The sequence below is a fragment of the Micrasema longulum genome, unplaced genomic scaffold (assembly GCF_059751315.1).
Source record: "Micrasema longulum isolate JH-2025_06_02 unplaced genomic scaffold, ASM5975131v1 h1tg001298l, whole genome shotgun sequence".
Classification (NCBI taxonomy): domain Eukaryota; kingdom Metazoa; phylum Arthropoda; class Insecta; order Trichoptera; family Brachycentridae; genus Micrasema; species Micrasema longulum.
This window is the reverse complement of record NW_028278485.1, coordinates 403457-427125: the sequence shown is the minus strand read 5'-3', so window position 1 is coordinate 427125 and position 23669 is coordinate 403457. Positions and strand designations below refer to the sequence as shown.

General features: G+C 32.1%; 1 protein-coding gene across 5 annotated transcripts in view; it reads right to left on the bottom strand.

The window, feature by feature from the left end:
- Positions 1-23669, bottom strand: part of Ypel (Yippee-like) — a 247085-nt gene that overhangs the window by 57916 nt on the left and 165500 nt on the right. Inside the window, exons 1-3 of one of the 5 annotated variants that reach the window (XM_088234908.1) lie at positions 21412-21800; positions 13626-13810; positions 11099-11262 (exon numbers count right to left, since the gene is read on the bottom strand). In XM_088234908.1, the coding sequence (XP_088091034.1) occupies positions 11099-11262; positions 13626-13713 (252 nt within the window). In that variant the 5' untranslated portion in view covers positions 13714-13810; positions 21412-21800. Of the gene's footprint in view, positions 1-11098; positions 11263-13625; positions 13811-14780; positions 14895-21411; positions 21801-23669 lie in introns of those variants that run through there. The other 4 variants (XM_088234906.1, XM_088234907.1, XM_088234905.1 and 1 more) reach the window with 4 other exon arrangements.

The window sequence follows — 23669 nt, the reverse complement described above, 5'->3', positions numbered from 1 at the left end:
ATTTGCTAGTTAGTGTAATTATTGTCACAACTCATGACACATGACAGGTACATTTAAAAACCGATAAACTTAGAAAAGTCGGTAAGTGGTTATTAAAAAATAATATTTTTTAATTATTTGAATACAAAACTAATCCTTTAAATAAATAAATACTTGTTTTTTATTTAATTTAGATAATCCTATATTTGTAAAGGTAGGTATATGATTTTAAAGTCTGTAATCTATTTTATTTTACGGTAACACATGTTTACACTCGATGTCAAACTGTTTGTATAGCAGTTTATCGAGACGAAATGCTTCACTGATGTAGTAAAAAAAAATTTAAAAATCTAGAACCTTATTGCAATGCAAAATAATTCATTTGTGGATCTATCTTTCTTTTAAACTTTTGATTTTAAATGTATATTTTAATATACTATTATTATTTCATACGGTACTATTGTATTATATTACAATTGTTTACTGTTGTATGAATTTTATTATTGCGTACCATGCACTTTTTGCAATTTTATCAGTTTTTTATAGCTATGGTAAAATATTTAATTTATATTTTTGCACCCGATGACAAATTGCTTGAAAATTCACTAGAAAAGCCCTTTCGCTCTATTGCATAGAACAAAGGCGTTACAAAATTTTGGTTTGGTTTTACTTTGGATTTTAGTTTGACAACAAACGTGTAATGGACGGTTTCGGTTTGCGCTTACAATTCTCGACCCGAGTACCTACGGCCCGTTGTATAGCTGTAATATGTAGCTAACTTAGTGGTTAATAATCATAGAATGGTTTTTCTCCGTATGATCGACTCTATTAGCTACCGGCGTGTTATTGCTCTAAGTTTTATCTGGGACTCACATATATGTTATGTTTTTTTTTTGTAAAAAAAACTCTAAACTGTAAATATGCTGTTTGTTGAACCGGGCTGTGGTCTCATGGTGATGTTGTGGCTTACTCCGCTTAAATACAACTTGATTAAAAAAAATTAGCGCAGATTATTTAAGAATTTTGAAAATAGCTTTAAAATTAAAATATCGGGGTAAATAATTCGAACTCATATAATGTTCTCAGTTGTTTATTATTAAAACGTGAGATTTTTAGTAATATGTTCGTGGTAATGAATAAGCGCCATTTACCGCGAGGCGAAGGTTTCATTACCCTATTGGAAGTATGAAAAGTTATCAACCTCAGAACATCTATTGTATGAATATGGACAGAGACAACAATGGGTTCCGCGTATCCGCGAGTTCGTGCAACACATTAAGTGGACGCTTGGTAAGCCTTTTACACATTTCAAGAGCCCTACACAATGATAAAGAAAAAAAAACACACAGTTCATTGATTCATGGCTTTAGCATCTAGGTAGGGGTGACTGAAAATTACACCAAAAATAATGTATGAATATAACGATCTACATACTTATGTACGTCTAGGTCCAAATTTCTATAAAAGGGTGCCGGATGATTGAAATTTTAAATCATGACCTTTATTCACCAAGTTGGTCAACACATAAAAAACCAAACCATTCCTTTTTGGTTTCATTCGAAACGGATAATATCTAAATTATTTCGTAAAATTCATCCCTGATCCAATTACAGTCGCATATGAAGTTTTCATTGTTGTTTTCCTACAGTCCTGTGAGCAAGTCACATTGTGAAAAGCGTTACTCTGATAAATCCTTATCATATCATACCTTATCATATTAGTTTTACATAAACAGCCTAAAATATATATGTCATCGTCATCTACATGATATCCGTGCAATAGCAAAAGTGAAGTGCTTTATAAAAGAAACAAACGGAAGAATTTAAAAGTGAGTAAACGATTTCTATACGGTCCACACCATTTTCTTATATTATCAGTGTACAAAGCCGGATGCAAGATGATGAATGTGATGATGCTGGTCAAACATTTTTTTAATTTTTTATTAAATGTAAACCAAATGTTTGAGAGTGCTGTTTATCATATTGATGTGCTATAGGCAGGCGACAGGCGTCGTGGCGCAGTTAGTTAGACGGCCGACTGTGAAACTGGCGTCGCGAGTTCGATTGCCGCCAGTTGCAAGAAAAAAATCCACGAAATATTTTTTTCTCAATTGGTCTGGGTGTTGTGGTGAATTTTTCATTACCTCCTTTCATATCCCCTCTTTCCCACCTGCTGACAAGCCTCTAAAATAGAGGCTTAGCGGGTTATTCTTTTTTTTTTTTTTAAATATATATTTATATTTATTTTTAAAAAATGGTATTATGTTTCAGATCCAATATAATATTTGTGGTGATAAATGTTAGCTAATTACCCGTCCTAACTCAACACAGAACTTTTGGTCCCATGGAGTTGGGACTTATGTCTCAAAAATGTGTAATAAACTGTTTATAAGTAAATAAATAAATTAAATTAAAATAACTAAGGAATCTTCGTAGGAGTGACTGTGAAGATTATATGTTTATTTATAAAGTTTATGCTTTATTATTATATATTTTTTGGACATCTGGGAGTAGAAATCTCAAGTCATAGCGATTTGTACACTGAAAGGAGAAATAAGGATATGCATACCGATATTAAGGTCAGAATGTACATGACGTATGCTGTGGAAGCGCGGGCTGACACTTTTCGTACCAAAGGGCTACTCAGAACTGCTGAAATGAAGGTCTTAAAGTCCATTACTGGTAAAACGCTCCGAAATCGAATCCGTAATACTATAATTACATATACGTGTGAAATAAAGGATATCGTACGATGTACAGAATGAGCAGGGACAGACTTGTGTACACTGCAGCCAATGAAATCCCACCTGGACAACGTCCGCTTGAAAGACCACCCAAGAGATGGAGGAACAGTTCGACCTCATCTCAGGAGAACCACTAGTTTTCTGTAGTATCTTTTAAAATATAAAGAATAAGATGCTTTATTAAGTTAGTTCAAAACATCTTATGAACTAAAATAAACTTTTAATAATATTGCAATTTTATATAAAAATTTCACAAAAACATATTTTTTTATTTATTTTAAACATTACCAGGCTTTCTATTTCTTTTGTTTCTTCAGACAACTTAATGCAAAATTTTCATCTCTCGAAACATGAGTTTTAAAACCCCGTTTTTCTGCTCATTAGTAAATTTATTTTTCTTATCCCTAGTTTCGTATGTATGACATTGTTTATTAAATTTGATTATATATATTTTTTTTATTCAATTAATTATTTTATGCACAAAAATTGCCAGAATATATTTTATTTTTTACTTTACTGTTGACTCCTTCGAAGTAAGAAGAGCTGAATCCTTTATTGTCGTGTTCCCTGGGGATTGGAATCCTGCCATGTCTAAAAACATTTGGACATTGGCGGCCTCTCTAGTGTAGTGGTCAAGACACTTAGCTCACACACGAAAGGTTCCGGGTTCGATTCCCGGTGACAACACAAAAATTAAAATGTTATTTTTCTCAACTCCGGGTGTTCCGTGATATAATTCATCACTGTTATTGGGCCTCCTGACCTGTTGTGGTGCAAAAAAAAATGAAGTGGTATAAGAAGTATGAACTTTGAAAAGCATTTTCAGGCGTCGCCCAGTAGGTGAAGTAATTCAGCCTGGTGAATCAGATGAATCTCACCTACATCAATAAAGTTTTCAGCTAAATAGATGAGGAAATATGGATGTTTATTATATTCCAATGTGTAAAGTAATAACTCAAACCGACCAATGACAGGTCATATGCCATGTAAACCTAGACTTATATATTTCCTTCTTAAAAACTATTTATTTTTCTGTTGTAATAAATGTATTTTAGTATTAATAACTCCCTGACACTGTGCACAGGTAGGATTACGGGTTTAAAAATATAATAAACGTGAGTTAATATTATTTTAGCATTTCGCAACATCCAGTTAATTGAAATAAATTAGTAGATATTAAAGAAATTTTAAGAAATAATCTGATTGGGATCCATGAAAAACTAATTTTGTTTACAAACATTTAAAAATAAACTTTTTGTATATCCCGAAAATGGGTATTCTCCCAGTTTTACTGGGATATGGAATATGCAGTCTTCCCGAATGCAGCCAATAAGGTTTAAATAAACAAAGTAAGTAACTATGGGTACGTACGTGTCACTAGTTTATAAAATATGTTTGTCTATAGGGCGCGTCTATATATATTAATTGATCGATGGTCTCAAATATATATTTTTGAATATGTCTACTTTAATTTGTTCGTATATTATTGTAATGAGCAATGTAGTTTTAAATTTCCATGCTTTTAAAAACAACGAACCATGTATGTACATATTTATTTAATCTAAGTGAGTAGAAAAATACACAACAACAATTGTTTTATTACGTTGATTGCGAAATAAACTATTTAAATTAATTTTAATGCATTCTTTAAATTCGATTCTGCGCTGTTTATATTATAAAAATGAATATCGCCATTTTTTCGAAATAGAGAAACATGATATTCACATAAATCATAAAATATACGAAACAGGGTAACATTATTTCTGAACGCAAAGGGCCAAAAGAGAAGATAAAAAAATAACACACAATGCACGTAACAAAAGTTACGAAAAATTATTCACCGGCATTTGTTTGAAGAAATAAGCTTATGAAGGGCCTCTATACAGAATAAAATATATAAATAACAGCATATTCGGCTAAAAATAAAATTATACCGCAAAGGTCAAGCTGTCGTGCTTTTCGTGACGTAGAATGTACACACTCGTAGCATCGTCGTCCATAAAAGACAGAAAATAAATAAATGATAATAAAGTTATAGCGATACTAGTTGATCTTATTATTTGATATTGCTAAAGTTGTAATTAGCATTATTGTGGATTCATAGTAAACTTATAATACTCATCATTATTTCCCTATCCGCACCTAGTGGTGCTTAGAACACCGCTTCAACATTTCAACTGCAGCGAATCTAGATCTTTTTTGTTACATATAAGGTAAGGTGATCAGTCTTACGCTTCACGTGCCAGTCTAGTGACACTGAAATACTTCAGTGAAAAACTTCCTTATTAAATAAATATTTCATGGCAACCATGTCGAGAATTGAATACGAGACCTCTCGCATGGTAGGCAAATGAGACAACCACCTAACAACGAGGTGGACTTATCACCGCTCGACCTTTTTTTCAGATTTTCAACCTGAGAGTAGCAATTGAGTCGAAAACGCTCAACCGAGTTTCTGGTTCTTTTTCACACTCAGAACTGTATTTTTAAATTTTCCGGACACTGAATTAAAATGTATAGTGACTAAGTAAATAGTTTAACACACTTGCCCAAAAATCTGAATGATTCTGAAACGTGTGTTTTGAAAATACTCGCTTCCTAAAAATATCAACTTGTCAAAATGGAAATCCGAAAAAATCCTTAAGCTCAGTAGATATTCTGAAAGATAATAAAATAGAGTCCTGAAAGTATAGAACTTGAATCGAAATTAATCCTCGTTCCAAAAATAATCCCACACAATTAGTTTATTTTTTAAGGAAATAATAAATTACTTGTACTCATATTAAAAACGTCGTTTATAATGTAAAATATGATAAAACATATAAACAAATAAAATGATAGTAAAACAGAAAAGATAAATAATTACATTTAATGCAAAATTTATATTTCAAGCACGAACTTTGTGGTTATTCATTACATAATAAAAATGCAAAAAATAAACTATTATATTTTCAACCACTAGTTGTCATTATAGAAGAATTTTCAATTATACCTCGACAAAAAAGCACGTGTAGCTTCGAAACCGTCTTGACCGATAAAGTGAAAATGCTTATTTCGTAATTTTGATCTGTAGCTTTGAAAAATAATTATTTTACGTATAAATAAATGAGTAACTGGATTTATTTCATTGCATTTATTTGCAGTAAAAATACGAACGTGCAAGTTATTTCAATGTATTTTCTGCAAAAACATATTATATAAACAGGGGCATTGCACTTGTAAATCCTGTTAAGCCGCAGCCAGTTCAAAAGTGCCTGAAGTACATAATATAAATGTACCTATAGTATGCATTTCGAAGTAAATCTAGAGAAATTTTAGAGAACAAAGCGAAATAATGCTACATAAATTACTGTAAAACTATGACTGTACATAAGCATTCGAATTTATAACAAAATTAAAAGCGTTTTGCAAGTCCTTAAAACCCTTTAAGCGCTTCTACACGTATAATACAAACAAAGTTCAATATTGGAAAATTATCTTTCAAGTTCGTTTTACCGTCGTAATATTAAACTATAGAAGCAACTTTAAATTCAAATTCAAGTGGATTACAATAAATTAATATCGTGGGAAAGCGTTCAATTCACACGAATTGTTTATATTTAACTAAAGTTTAACCAGCCGTATTATCGAATATTAACAAATTGATACGATTCAAATTAACGCGTATTTCAAACAAATTTTGAAAAATAAAATATGTTTCTAATATTGGACGTATATATGCAGAAAAGATCCAACTCACTTCAGCTCTTTTTTGAATATATTATAAAAATCGATAGAGAATATCTCATTTATATTTAAACAAAAAAACATCCATCCGGTTAGACTAACACGTACGTAGTAATTCAATTTTAAAACACGGTCCTTAATGCAATACTAGAATTTTACATTTTGCACAAAGAGTTCAATGATATTTGGTCTTAATGTAATTGAAAAATATTTTCGTATAAAAGATATGTAAAAGAAATTTTTGCATCAGGAATAGCGCAAATGCAAATATTCCGTCTACTTCATATAATTACATAAAACTGATGATCTTACCTTCATGAACAAAAGTAATCAAGATTTGCTCACAATTCTAAATTATCCCTGGATACGCTACGATAGGTGTACCAATGCAGTGCCCTATGCCCAATTAGGTGTGTAAACTGAATGATGATGATATAAGACAATAAATTACAAATACATTTGTATGTCAAACAAACCCAGTAGCCAAATTTTACAAAATGTAGTTTGAACTTTTTTGCATTTAAAAATTTTAAAATCTGTTAAAGCAAAAATTATCCAGCTCCATAAATAGACATATAACTCATAAATGAAATGTTAATTTTGAACAAATGAAACACAATTGGCAAGAATACTATTTCCATCATTAACAATAATTTTTCAAATCAAGTAGTTATCTGTAATTTTATATTAGGGTGATCTTATATTTCCTTAAATATCTCAAAACTGTAATTTGACAGTTGGATCTTTTCTGCATATATACGTCCAATAACTCTTTTGGGTTGCAAATATTAAATAAGTCCCTACTTACTAACATTTATTATACAAGCAAAATTCTTAAAGGAGACGTTTTTACAGACATAAACTTTATATACATAAGCTCGTATTACATGAGTCAGAAAATGGTAGCATATATTGGGCAAAATTTAGACCATCGAATATTGTGTCGTTTAATACACAAATTGGATGAAATCTCTGTTCAAATTCGGAAAAATTAGACAACGTCCTATTTTTTAACAAATATTTGAACCGAGATCTGCACGCGCATCTCACGCCTGAGATACTATTAACTATCAACGAGTACCTATTTATTTTGTTGTTACTTGTATTACTTTATTTATCCTCGGTCTAAACAAATATTTCGCGGCATTTTTTTCACTTCTAGCTCGTCTTTTTTTCTGGAAATACTGATTATCAAAAGGTTCACGATCCAAGTCGTTTTAGAAACCTGAGGTTAATTGTTGATCGCAGAATAATGTATTGTTAGTTGTCAGTAGTCGCTCCATCACAAAATAACTAGTTTTCTCAACTGTAAAACTATACGTTATCTGTCATGGTGCCGAAACCATCAAAGTACTGTGCATGCTTACGCGTAATTTTGAATCTCAAAAACTGCCCTGTGCAAAACAGCTAATAAATGGCACAAAAAATATCGTACAAGAAGCTGCACAAGATCAATCGCATCTTGTATCATTTTCTGACCTATGTAAAATAAACTTTACTCATAACGCCGGCAAAATCTTAGAGAAAGGAAAAATAAAGGTTATCATAAAATAAAAACTCATAACGACGCATTAGACTAAGGAAAAAAGGCAATACATAGTTATTTCTTTCAATCCTTAGACTTCCATATTCCTTTATAATTATTTTGTCCCTGCTTAAATATTATTTGTCCATGAAAACGTTAATTGACAATGAAATATACAATAGGTTCATAAATTATTTTGTTTATTTATTTATGCTTTATTAAGTTAGTTCATAAGATCTTAAGAACTAATATAAACTTTTAATAACATTACAATTTTTTTATCAAAATTTCTCAAAAACATATTTTTGAGAATTTTCGCATTGAGAAACATAATTCAAAATATATAGATCTTTTCTATCTCCTTTATTCCTTCAGATAACTCATTGTAACAGCTTCAATCCCTTGTACAATGAGTTTTGTGGTTCTGATTTTCTCCTCATTGGTAATCTTATTTTTTTTTATTCCTTGTTTCATATGTATGACATTGTTGGTTATATTTTATTTTTGTTTTTATTTTATTCATCCCCTTAATTATTTTATGTATGAAAATTGCTACATTATGTTTAATTTGCTGCCTTACTGTGAGCAAGTCAATTTTTTTGTGCATTATTTCTGCGTTAGAATAGATATTTCTTTTGAGTATAATCCTCATCGCCTCATTTTGAAGAATTTGTATATTTTAATTTATCATTAATTACATAAAAAAAGAATAGAAGAATAGTAATTTATGTGTGGACATATGATTATTCATGAATTTCATGAATAAGAAACACAGGTTAGTGTTTTTTTTTAATACGTTGCTTTTTAGAATACTAATTTTTTTTTTAGATATGAAAAATATTTTTATGCTGAACAAAGAAGATTTCGTAAGTAATTAGCCACTTTAAACCCAATGAAATCAGAAGCTGAAAGTGGATTTGTATGACGGCTTATTGCATTCATGCTATTGAATAATGGAAGTCCTTTGTGCGAATAATATGCAAATTACAAAAAGGAAAGTTGTACTAATTGAGCATTTAAAAAGTTTTCAGACGGCTCCTTGTCTTATCGAAAATGGCAACCATATTCGGACAACAGTTTTCTTGTTGAAGAAACTTGCTAACAACAAAAAAAACTGTTCTCATTTAAGCTAATTTATTTTTTAACTTTATTTAATGTGACGGACACAGTGAGGTTATTAAAACTTTGTTTTTAACTGTGCTCAATAATGAATTACATATACAAGTGAGCTATTAAAAAAACTATATATTTGTACAACTATTTGGAATAACCATAAAGGTTATTCTGTGTACACGAAACATGTGTGGTGATTTAAAAGGTGTTCATTATTCAATAAAAAAAAAGTAAAACAAAACCAAGAGGTTTAGATTGATACTTTGTATCAAAATGATTTAAAAGTCCTTACAAAGATAACCTGATCTGATGAAGAATGTACATTGTACAGTGTTAGCTTTTTAAAAACTTAAACATTTTCGAAATTCATTTTGTGTAAAAATATGTTTCATCCAAATTTGTATTACATTACAATTTTTTTTTAGGAAACAGCATAATATTTAACAATTTTGTATAAAAATAACTGTAGAATTTTTGACCACTTGAGGAGTGTTTATTCAAAGGAATCAATCGTTAAAATAAAATATATAAAACAACTTTGTATTTAACCAATTTTAAAAAAAGTAAAATGAAATATTTTACTTCTTATGATTTACCCAAATATATTTCAATTTTGGGGGTCATTTTGGGGGTCATACGTTTATAGAATTTACAATCTTCAGAAAAGACTTCTTTAGATAATGATTGAAAATGAAGAAATCAAAAAGATTTACAAAGAATATGACACAATCTTATTTAAGCATTGTGGGGTACTTCCGGTGAAGCAACTTTACCACTTAAACTAATAATAAAGCATTTTGATGAGGAAAAAAGCCTGCCTGGTCACTCACATGGAACAAGATTGATAACAGCCATGAAACTGGTATAGAGTACAAAACTTCTATGGAAGCAGGACGATAGAATATATTGTACCAAAGCTATTTAATAAGCTTCCGGCCGAGGTAAAAAAAAATCTACCAGTTTGCAGCGAAGGAGCAAACGATTGAAGGATTTCCTCATAAAGAATCAAAACCTCAAGGTGTAAAGTTGTGTTTATCCAGTCCAAATATATTTGTGTTGTTTAATTTTTACAGTGGTTTTTTTTTTTGTTTTTGTATTTATTTGATATTTTGTGGTAATTTGCTATTAAATAAAATTAAAAATGTATTAGAAACGCGCCGACAAACTTTTATTTATTATTAGTTTGGCGCGATCTAGATTTTGTTTACTTTTGTACATTATTTTGAATATATAATAAAAAAATATTTTAATAAACTAGTTGCAAATAACTCACGATTAGAAAATGGGACCCAAGATGTAGTAAAGAGGAGTGCGAACCTCGGAACTTTGATTCGTGATTCCGCGACAATATCCACGGGACCATAATCCGGTTAACTTTCTTTTTATTTTTTCTACCGACCGGTGTCAAAGTTACACAAGCTTTCTTATCAAGGAATAATTTACTAACTTACTATGATAAAGAATCATTAAAATGAATAACCTCAAAGCTAGTGCTTCGAATATAAAAATTAAAATCAATCATTGTTTATTTACATATATATATGTTTTCTATTTGGTTTCAATATTTTAAATCTCAACTATTTTTGATCTCAGAATACTCCAAACGTTGCTATTTATCTATAGAGATCAACTTTTGGAGCATTTTTAAGGCCAGAAATGGGTAAGATTTAAAAGATTTTCTTTGATAGAAAAAAAAAAAAAAATTGCTGATAGGTACCGTTGATCAGACACTCCTTAATTGATGTCTTAAAGGGAGGAATATGGATACGTCTATTATTCCTTGCCCTCATTAGATAGTCCCTGGGCTGGAATTCCGAACGCGTTTACAGCGCGCTATAACGCGTATTTAGTACGTAAAAATGCGCTATACCGCGCTATAATCGGGTTCGGAATACCAGCCCTGAGCTAGGAAATGACAGTTTCCATCTCCGAATTCTCGAGTGCATTGAGCGTGTCTTAGATAAGCAGATCCAAGGCTTTGACAATTGAAAATTATTTAGGATTTCCCTTACCTTGGAGATCAGCTCATCGTGACTCGCCAGGTGTGCGCGGCAGTGTATGCAGGAGTAGGTGCGGTGGCAAGGCGGTAAATAGGCCTGGAACGTCTTCACCATTGTGCCGCCCCCGTTTCCGCTTCCGTTCCCAGCGCCGCCCGCCCCCGTGGCGACTGCTTCAACTGCAACAGGAGAATCCCATTACGCACCGAACGACGACTGGTCATAAGACCTTTAAATGCCTGTATCAGAAAAATATATACGTCTCTGTTGAAACATCAACCAATCTTGACGAAATCTCTCGATGGTTAACAACAATTTGGACATATTAGTTATTTACACACTAAATACTGTTTTTAAATGAAAAATAGATTAAAAACATGCCTATAAAACAATAAATACAAATATTTACACAGTTTTTTTATTAAAATAATCAGCATTATATATCGCGGGTGTATAAGAAAAATTGGTTGACTACGTTTTTGGCATATTTAAGTTATGGATACCATTAACTTCAAATTTTTATCCACTATCTACAGGTATAATCGGTTAAATGATATTACCCCCATCAACTGAGTTTCAGAGAATCGTAGAGCGAGTAAAAACGTATATATAGCATTTTTTCTCAAATCTTTACAAAGAAAATCACTAATATGATTTTAAGTGATTAATTTTTGATTGTTGTTTTTTTTTTAAATAATAAATATACAAGGAAAAACGGTTAAGTGTCTTTGTCTGGTTTTCGTTACTAAAAAAAAAATAACATTCAAAGTTTTTATTGGAAGTAGAAATATCTGCATTAATGAAACCTTACTACAGTGAAGTTAAAAAAGACTTGTTAAAGTTATGCAAAACAGGGGTCATTCCCGAAGATTTCCATCATTGGCACAAGAGTCTTTCCACTTCCGCTAATGTGATAGATGCTATATCTGAAGATGAAGACAGTGTTGAATTTTATCCAACTCAAATTCAGTTAGACAATGCCGCCGGCTAACTCAACCAGCACAAATTTCTTCACAAGGAAAATCAGCTAAATGCGGATTTTATTTATCTTTTCTTACTTAATTATTTATTTCTCAAAATTCTGTTGTTTTTTATTTCATATAATTTCTGTAATGTTTCAAAATACGTTTCATGAATAATAAATTTAAAAAAATAAAAACAAAACATGATTTTTAATGAACAACCAAACTTTAAAATTCAATTTACGCAATACAATTTTTGCAGTTCACCGGTTTTTCTCGTGTACCCACGATGTTTTTTTTGTAATAAAAGAAATAAACTTAGTTTTTTTACAAGCAAAAAATAAGGTTCCTAATATTGTACAGACAAACCTATACGCAAATAATATGAGACGAGTGAGACACTACAGATGTAGTGTTTAATAATTTCCCGCAGCAGACTATGGAGGCCTCGCATTGGATAATTCGCAAGAATAAATTAAATGCAAAATGTCAATGCAGTTGTATAAGAAGAAATATTACGACCAATAAAGTTTTCAGACTGCAGGAATGGTTAATGGTAAAAGCGCTCTATGCAAGAAAATGCAAATTAATTATCGCATGAAACTTGACTTCCTTGTGTCGCAATCTCTTACCAGATACAGAGAGGTGGCGTGAACGAGAAGACCATACCGATAGTAAAACGAGCAATATTAGTAGACTATAGCGAAAATAGCTTGCGATGCATAAAACATATTGGTCTGTAGGTTAATCCGCCAGCCATAGTATTTATTTAGTGTAACGTATATATATGTTTATTTAAACGATCAACAACCCGTTAGGTTATTGAAGTAACTACTTTTTCATTTTCATTTCATTTTTTTTTGCACCACAACAGGCCAGGAGGCCCAATTACAGTGGTGAAAAGACTTGATAATTAGCTTGATGGTTAAAACTGAGTTGCATAGTATTTACTTCAGGTGGAATAGACATAAGGCACGACATTACTAGAATCTGTTCCAAGGACCCGAAGGGCCTCTCTGTCAGCTTCTTTAATTTTCTCCTTGGTTGAATGAACAGTGAAAATGCGACAGTTAATTATCTGACGCGATGGTCAAAATTAAACCTTTGGCCTGATAGCCTTAGAATCTGGTTTCACAGTATTGGCTTCTGGTGGAATGAATATTAGGTGTCTACCCACGACATTGCCAGAAACTGTTCTAAGGACCTGAAGGGCCGCTCTGTCAGCTTCTCTAATTTTCTCTTTGGTGGAATTAATAGTGTATTATGTAAAAGTTGAATATCTGACGTGATGGTCAAGATTGAAACTTAAGTCTGATTGCCTTAGCATCAGGCTTCATAATATTTGCTTCTGGTGGAATAGACATTGGGTGGCTACCTACGACATTTTAGCCACTGTTCTAAAGGCCTGAAGGGCCGCTTGTCAGCTTCTTTAATTTTCTTCTAGGTAGAAAAAAACAGTGGATCGTGCAAAAGCTGGATATCTGAATTATGGAAAATATTGAAAATTTGGTCTGACAGCCTTAGAATCTGATGGAATGGACATTCTCTTCGATGGAGTGCCATCAATTAAAGTTAATTACCTACGGTGACAGGAGAGCTCTGCGTCCGGCGCCGGCCGCGCGCCAGGCCGTACAGGCAGCAGGCCGCCGCGCCGCCCGCCTGCCACATGCGCCGCGCGCCCCCCGCCGCCGCCGCCAGCTGCCGCGCGCACCATCCGCCCGCCGCGCCTCTGCCTCCCGCGCCCGCACTGCCGACCGAGACAATCCTGCAACAAACAAAATCACTCTTAATAACGATAAAACAAGAATGAACATTGGAAACCTATCATGATAATTTACATAATTTACCTAATACACAACGGAGGCGACCCGTCCCCGGGTCGCTGGTCCAATATATACCAAGGGGATGTTTAGGTTTAGCCTCTGTCTACGAACATGTTAAATCTGTCAATATGTACTAAAAACTATCGATGTCGTTTTTACAAAAAATTGATTACATTTTACATGTTTACGATTTTACACCATAATATGGTGAGTAGTTTTAAAAAATATATAATACAGAGTACTTAGAGACCACAGTTGTGTAATGAAATTTAAATTTTCTTAAAATTGTCACCACTTAATGATACTTCAAAATCATCTAAATTACTTTTTGACTTTCGCTTTAGGGTTTTATCAACAAAAATCGTGTAAACCTACATTAAAGTCAAATTCATTTATGTCACATGAACATTTAAAATCTGGCCCCATGTACCTAGGTACTGCGATTTTGTTACAATTCACATAAGAAATAAGTTTACGAGAAGTAAAGGAGTTGGCAATTAAGTCAAAAAATAATTATTCGTACTAAGAAATTTGCGTGCAATATTTGATATTGTAGCTGCAATAACCAATACCAATTTATCTTTTTGATTCACATGTTTTGCAATAGTTTTTTTTATAGTAATACACTAATTAAGTTATTGTTTAAAAACGATAGCAAAAACATTAATTTGCAATAGCATTTTACTTCTTATGTAAAATCTTTAGCTATCTTTCAAGATAACGAATTGAGAAATAATTTTCAAATTAAACTTATTTTGAGCATGATTTACGTTTTTTTTAACTTTATTTCATTATTTTAAGTGCTAAAATAAAAATAGATGTTAATCAGTCTATCTTTAATGATTCCTAGGATAAAATTATATACCGACGTAAGACTATTTAAAATTATGAATCAGCGCACGGTACACATACCTGTGAATTACAAAGTATAATTACGTGATGGTCAGTTTTTTATGAGTGAGTATTTCAACAATAGAATCGGTACAAATATAAAATTTGCACTAACAAAAGTTTTCAGGTGCAGAAAAAAAAACACTTAAAAATTTAATTGATGTTACGTGTGAAACAAATTGAAAATTAAAAAATATTGACATGGGAATACGATAATAGCACACTTTTGTTTTTTTCATAATCGAGCGGTCCTATTTTTTTTTCTTAAATTTATAAACAAGGAACGTGGGTTCAAGGTAGGTTTTCAGAATCACCTACGTAAATATAATTATTTCGTTATAATCTTCAAGTAAATATATAGGAGTTACTTAACCGTATTTTCAAACATATTACAGTTAAATAATAACCAATACCAGAAATTACATTGTTTATTTTTCTATTTATAAGTTATTCTCTACAAAAAGCATTTTGCATTGAAAACATCCCATTAACTAATTGATGACATATTCTCGACAATTTAATTAGAGCAAACACACAACAAGAAAATTATAAGCAATAATTGTCAACATAATGGGTACTTTTGGATTGCTTGTGAAAACAGAGGAGGAACTGCGAAAAACTTATTTCGATTTCAATCACTGAGGCAAGTACTAAATGCTTTTTCACTATTCAGTCAGCAATTCACCTTAATGTTTAAACTCCTCAACAGTTTGAGCAAAACCTAATAGGAAAACACATTTAAATCTCTCTTATGAATGGACCGAAAATGTCGGAGTAAAGATAGAAGTCACAATATTATTTAACCAATGCCTACATTTACAAATAGGCAGCACACGCCTTAAAACTACCTAGAAAGGGGTTATGGCGAAACTTTTTCTTGGAAGGTAAAACAAGACAAATAATAGTTTTGGGTAGTGTCCCAACGACGTTAATTTTCTGAAATCTGCTTAAATTCGCGGAACCATCGCAAACATTCCCGGTCATCTCGACTACCACCCGTTACCTTTGATCTGATTTATTGCAATACCCCATTTATTATTGTTACATTTACCTTTTCCCTGAGAAGGAAACCCCAGTCTAAGTTCTGCGAACATTTTAAGGGTTAGAAGAACCTGAGTCATGTAAAATACTCGAAAGAATTATGAGTCAACAGAAGGCATTTTTACTGAATGCAAAATAAAAGAGGGCGATTTATTTTTCGTTCGTAAACCGAGGTCTTTTCGCTTTTCTTTTGGTCAGTTTCCGCCCACCCATTTCTCATCTACACCCAATGGTGAATAGGGTACTGCATGCATACACCAACAGAGTCGTAACTCGATTGTTTATTTTATGAAGGCAAGAAGATCAGTCTTGCGCTTCAGAAAAAATATTAAATTGAAAAAATGTTTTTATAAGTTAATTTAAATACATATTTTTTATTTTTTTTTATTTTTATAAACATAAACGGCAAATCGGCCTTTTACAAACATTTATAATATTAATATATTTGGCTTGATATATTTTTTTTATACGTGAATTACCTACCTTATACCCAAGATTTATAAAAAAAAAATAACCTAAAAATTATACAGCATATTCAGTAGAAAGTTTAAATAATAAAACATTCTACAGAAAAAAAACAACAAGAAAATCATAAGTACTGTTTCACACAGCTAGGCAAAGTGAACAAAAAACTGTATACATATATATATTATGAAATGCATGAATAAATAAATATAGTTACCATTCACCATCTTTGAAAAAGTTCAAAAGGTTTGTTCTATGGGAACAATGCCCTACACTTAATATATCAGATACGTGGGAATAACTATTGCCGAGTTCATAAAGTCTATTAATATTGATGAGAGAAATTGTAGAAAATATTGCGGGAAATTGAACCCAGAACCTAACGCATGTGAATAAAAGACACCACAAACCCGATATTTTGGTTCTATTGGTCATGATATAAGACAGAACAGAGAAATATATTTTTTTAATTAGAATAAATTAAATTAATAAGAAAAAAATATATATATATTCACAGGTCCGCAGGCTTAAAAAGGTTGGAAAACGCTGGTTTAACCCTTTATAGGACACATATTTTCTGTTGATTTGCGTCTTGCAAATCTTATAAAAAGTATTATTTTTTAAGGAAATAAAACCTACTGCATTTGAAAAAGCTGAGTGGAAGACTGATCTACCAGTGAACGTTATTACAATACTCTTGCAATTTAAGACAATAATATCAAATAGAATTTCGGTGATTTTATGTACCACCTTGTTTTAGGTGTCCCATAAAGGGTAAAAGTGAAAATTTGTACCAATACCAGAAATTTCTCACGACTTATTGATCGATATGTAACGAACGTAGATAAACAATTCTCCATCGGAACGTTGGCTTATAAAATGAACAAAAATCAGATTTTCCAATCACTTTTAATAGCCGCTTAATCTATTTTAAAACCAAATTACGTAAGTAATGAAGATTACCATCGAAACCGAATATCAGTATAGAACGTTTCTTTCGTGTCGTAAATTATTTTGGAAAATGAATATTTTTTTAAAGAAAGTTAATACAATTACAGCTATTGTACTACTACTTCTACCATCACTACATTTTCCCGTATGGGTAGACAGAGAGGATGAATCGCCACATACGTCTATACGTCATACATCATGTCATAGATGCCCTCGGTTCTGTCTACTTTTGACATGATCAAACTTAAGATTTAGGAACAATATTTTGAGTTTGTCCAAATTTTTGTAGACAAGGACTGGATTCAACTCCCTGGGGAGCTGTTTATATTAACATATTACAACAGCAATGAAGAACATTTAAGAGAAGGTAAAATGTTCTTCATCTCTTCTGTAATATGTTAATATAACCTGAGTTGAATCCGGTCCTTGTCTACAAAGATTTGGACAAACTCAAAATATTATTGATAAATCCACCTGGTCCATGAAGAAGTATAGAAATTGAAAAAATAAAATTTTCAGGCGTTGCCTAGTATGCAGGTGAAATAATTCAATTAGATGAATCTCACCCGCATAAATAAAGGTTTAGCTCTTTAACTTCACAAACATCAACAGATGAAAGAATTGAAGGAATATAGATGTTCAAATATGAGCAGAATGGTGAATGTTACACAGTGTGTAAAGTGGCCACTTAAAACAGCCAATGACAGGTCATAAGCCCTATAGATGCCTAGACTTCTATATTCCCTTCTCTTAAATGTTTTTCATCTCTGTTGTAATATGTTAAGATTAAGGTTTATCCGATCATGCCACGTCTTCTTTGGTCGTCCTTCGTCCTACAATATCGTTCACTCTAGTCATATATATCTGTGTTACCATTTTTTCGTCATCCATAACCTAACTATCTCCTTTCTTAATCTTATAATTTACACCTGTCTCAGATTTGCTCTCTTGCCTGATTTTATCATTCGTAACCCTATCATACGTTGATTTATCACACATTTGCCTAAGAGATCGCATTTTTAGCCGCGTTTACCCTGTTTTCATCTTTTCTCTGCCAGTTCCATGTTTCACTTCCACACACAAGTGTTAAGTGGACTAGTTATCAGTGGCAAGCCGTAATTTATTTTACAGGTAATCTGCAAAAAATGTTCATTAAATTGTACCTGCATTTAAGTACATAATATGTAAGTAACATAATTATAAATTACTACTTTTTCTGTGGTTCTGTGAAAATCAACTCAAACAACAATTATTATCAACCACGCGATATACGCAGCTTTATTCTACAATATTTAAATACAATACTCGTACAAAAGTTTAAACTGTCAACACTGAACAATGGCCGATTCTTTATAAATTAAAATTACCAAAAACGGCCACTGCAAAGCCACATGTCCTTTGTGATACATAATATGTCAACAATATCCTATCAAAAAAAAAATAGTCCTTTGGAAATAATGTTCGAAACACTAGTTTCCAAATAGAGAATCCTCAAATAACATTTGTAATCTACAAGCTTGTTTTAGTACTTAAAAGCTGACTTGGCTTAGATGTAAAATACAGTGTACTTTTTTGTATGAAGAAATAAGCTGAGGTGATCGACTAGTTTCATCGTTCATTTAGAACGGGCTGGGCGCTGGGCGTACTTCATATATATATTTTTGTAGATAATTTTTTCATTTGAAAATTTATTTATAAACCCTTACGGATTATTACATTCATTTTACATAAAATAATATATACATTTTTCATTTATACTATGTTGTTCAAAATAATATTTTTTACATCTTTTGAAAAGTTTGTCTGAGTCTTTTGTTTAGTTTTGTCTGGTAGTTTATTGTATAATTTCAGTCCCTGGTTCATTAGTCTTGATTGTCCTTGTCTTGTTTTATAAACGGTGTTGGTGAATAAATAGCAATTATTTTATTTATTTTTTCATAAACAAGGTTACTATAAAACATTATTATCCAAAGTCAAATAAAATGGTAAGCTGTGCATAATCGCTTATTTTAACGATTCGCCCCTGCTAGCTATTGTAAAAAATGAAAATATTATAAAACGCGTAAAGTTAAACTTAAACCAGTCAACGACAGGTCATAAGCTCGGTAATTGACAAGACTTCTAGATATTTCCTAATAATTACTTCATCTGTAAAAAAACAAGTCTCGCGGTTTGGCGGGTTTATCTTTATGTTTTTGTATGCTTTTGTTATCTTATGAATTTGTTATGAATGAGAAAAACTAAATAAATGAAACGAAGATACTATAAAGAAAACAGGAAAAAAATATCTTTTCCGTTATCTACCTAATAATTGCTTAGTCTCTAAATATATATTGTATGTAATTATTACAAGCTTCTGCAGATGTAATTTGTTTTCCTTCAAAAGAACAAAAAACTCGTTCAGAAAGCAAGTATGTCATCAACAGTTACAATGATAATTAATCACTTGGTAAAAAAATCACTAAAAAAACATTTTAAAATTGAATGACTAAATAAAACAAATTAATTATCGTAATGAAATAATAAGGCTTAACGTCTTTTGTTCGATTTTAAATATTGGTAAGAAAAGATAAACTCTTACAACAAAGAAAATATGTTGAATAATTTACCTTTGAAATTAGAGACAGTGGCTAGCAATATATGTTTTCGTAACACAGCATTCTTTTTTTTGTAACGCTTTTTTCCGTCATAAATGTTTTACAAGCAAAAAAACACTGATTAATTTTCACTAATTAGATATTTACTAATAAACCGAATATTATGGACATAGGTTGTAGATATGATATATTTTTCAAAAATGCAGTATTCTCAATGCACATGCAGTTCGATTTAATTAACTTTTAGAAGTTTTCAATCAAAACCCAGGGTGCATATTTAAACAAGATTATTTAAAAATTTCAACGATTAAATTAAGTGTTTACAATATTATTAATATTTAAAGCATATTAACTTTGTGGTCAAACATTTGATAAAAAGTTAGCAAATAATTGTATGTAACTAAGAGACATACTAGTCTCTTTGTCAAGACACTAATTACGTTAACATGCAAATCTCACAATACACCATCTCCATAGTAGATTCACAAAAATATAAAACCAACGTGCTGATAGAACAAATGCTTTTAGTAGCTAACACTAACGTGCACTAAAAGATAGTAAAAGTATGTATTATTATATCAGCACGTTGTTTTTTTGTTTTTGAGCAACTACTATGGTGGAGGTATATAGCGGGATTTGCATGTTAGTGTAATAAGTAAAAACATTTTTTTTAATTAAAAAAAAAATATTTTAATAAATGATACAATTTTTTTTCTTATGAGAAATTATTATAAAATGAGAGCCTTAGGTAAATCTGATTTTTAAAATACCTGAATAACTTAATTAGGATTGGGTTAGTAAAGTAGCTACATACAAAAAACAACGTTTCTTTTTTTTATGTGTAATGTACCTTACTATTTTTTGTTGTTGGATGCAGAAAACGAGGAAGACCGAGAAAGACATGGCACGATCAAGTCCATCGAATACTTGAAGATGGACATGACAAAAGTAGGAATAATCGGCGTGGGTGTATGAGAAGATGTATGAATGTAGAGGAAGCTAGGTCTCTATGCCAAGATAGAGTGATATGGCATTCTATCCTCTTTGCCTACACCTACGGGGAAACGGCGTGATGGTTTGTTTTTTTTGTTTTTTTCAAATTTTCCATGTACAACAAAATTGTTTTTGAAAAAAATAAAGTCAGTTACATCAATGTCGGTTACATTGCAATCGATATTTTTTTTTACAAATAAATATTCTAATTTTCGTTTCGTTCCTCTCCTCGTATGTTCATAACAAAGACTCGGTTTTTAATCAAAATAGTATTGTTGAACTTTAGACTCGAAGTAAAAAAAAAATCAAAAAATGTGATTCTATATAAATAATCACGTTTCCGAGGTAGATACGTGAATGTAAACAAACAATCGAGTAATATATGGTAATAATCTTCGCTCGATTGCTGGTAAAAAAATACATTTGTTGGACTAAAATGCTAACGATATCTCGTTAACGTTCTCGATATGACATTTCCTGAATGAAATACAACTCGAACAAAGCACAAAAAATGCTAAGTAAGTCGCATTTTCAGTGGACGTGTTTTTTTTTCTCATTAAGTTACAGACACACGACTCGCTTGCGAAACTTATTCTCTAACTTACCTTATAACTTTGTCGCCAGCGGTGAAAAGAAAAGTTGAAAAATCACAACAGTGAATTATACAATATTTTCTTAGTGTTAGCTAACGTGCACTCGAACCGCGGGCAAAAACACACATCTAATCAAAACACAAGTGGGAAAATAAATGCTCCACACGTAAAAACACCACAAAACTACACAACACAAGATCAATAACGTAAATATCAAATATAATAATATCACCGCCGCGACACCGCGAGTTTGTTTACGCGAAAAACAAAAGCGTATCGGAGAAAATCGCGGGAAATTATTATGTACTGAATTTTATGTTGACTGTTTTTGTTTTGTTCGAATTCAGTATCAGACGGTGCAGGAAGGAACGACGATCCTCCCTCGATTCCAGCTGCGTACTGTTGCTGCTCGCTACTCGACGGGCACAAAGAACCGAGAAACCAAACAGCTGATCGTGTGTTTACGAACCGTTCCGAACAGATGGCGAAGGTAGAGCGCGGGGGCGCGGGGCGAGGAGTGAAAGAGTGCGGAGGAACAGCCAGAAGAGGGGGGAGGTCAACACAAAGCGAGCGGGAAATTGTGGGCCACGTGCGAGATCTCTTTGTGTTCGGCGTTTAGTAACTTCAAAGCGGAAGGAACAAGGAACACGACGGGCGAAGGAGAGAGGCGGATCAGAGGACGAGAGAATGAGCGCGTCAATAGTTTGTACCTGAACGACGCCGACGCCACCACCTGCACACCTGACTACACTTCATCACCCCTGAATCATAAAAGCAAACTTGCTACAACCATTCATCGAAAATATCAACTCATCTTCGTACCGCCGCGCCGCTGTCAACAACAAATTCTCATACTTTTTCATACCCTCGAAGGGCGCAGCATTTCTAAATCGTTTGCAGTGTTTCTCGATTATTTGATGCCAGCGCTATGGCATAGTATTACAATGAGAAAACATCTTCTAGAAGCTATATTTTAGGTCGACAGGGATCGAAATTACTAGTCAAAGGCGTTAATCACGAAGCGGACTAAATCTAATGTTTAAATACCTTTTAATTAATTTTTTTGCAATTCAAGGGCAAAGATCAACGGCATTACGCTCAAAACTAATCATATTTAAAACTAGTGTAAACTAAATATGCAAATTCAGTTTTTACATAGTAATCAGATTGAGCTGAATACGTACAAATATTTCTGATGATACAAATATGAAAGAAACGTTTATTGCAACAATAATATTATATTATATTACGTTATTGGTAATATGATAGGAGGAAAGTGTTGGGAGTATTATAATGAGCACACGACCGACCAGCTGACACGATTAACGCACCCAACACGTAGTACCAGCTACCCACATATGTAAAGCGTGTAGGCTGTATGCTCACTTGATGGATATTAGTGTAAAGCTCGTATTACATGGGTCCGAAACAAGATCTTGGGCAAGATTTGCCCAATGAATACTGTGTCGTGTAATACACAAAATTTATAAAATCTGTGGTCAATTTCAGAAAAATTAGAACACGTATTTTTAGCAATTTTTCGAACCATCATCTGCGCGCGCATCTCCCGCCTGTGATACTGTTAACTGTCAACTTTAACTGTCAACGCGTATTTTTTTTTTTGCTTATGTCACGTTATTTATCTTATTTATTTCGCCGCATTTTTGTTCCATTACGCTTGCCTTTCGTTTCTGGAAAAACTGATGTCAAATAAGGTTCACGATCCAAGTTGTTTTAGAAACCTGATGTTGTCGTTGGTCGCATAGTAATATATTGTTAGTTGTCACAAAACAGCTTGTTTTGTCAACTGTGAAGCTGTCATCGCGCAGAAAACAACTATGTACTGCGCATCTTTATGCGCAATTTTCAATTCCAAAAACTGCCCCGTGTAAAACAGCAAATAAAATGGCTCAAGATTTAGCACAATAATTCTTTTTTATTTATTTAACTTTTTGTACATAATGTTATTTGTACATCGGCGGGCTTATTGCCAAATGGCAATTTCTTCCAACCAACCACTTAAATAAAAGTTTTATTTTTATTATTCAAGTTACAGAACATATTCAATAGAAAAAAATATTATAAAGCTAAAGATATATAAAAATAGAAATAAACGTATTTGTTTATAAATTATCTTAAATCAAAACTATTGCTGATGGGAAAAAGGAAAAAAGAGGAAAGGGGGAGAGATTAAGGAAGAGAAAGGAGATGTTTCTTCAGACGTGATTTAAACAGAGATAATGTAGTAACATCTTTGATGGTGGATGGGA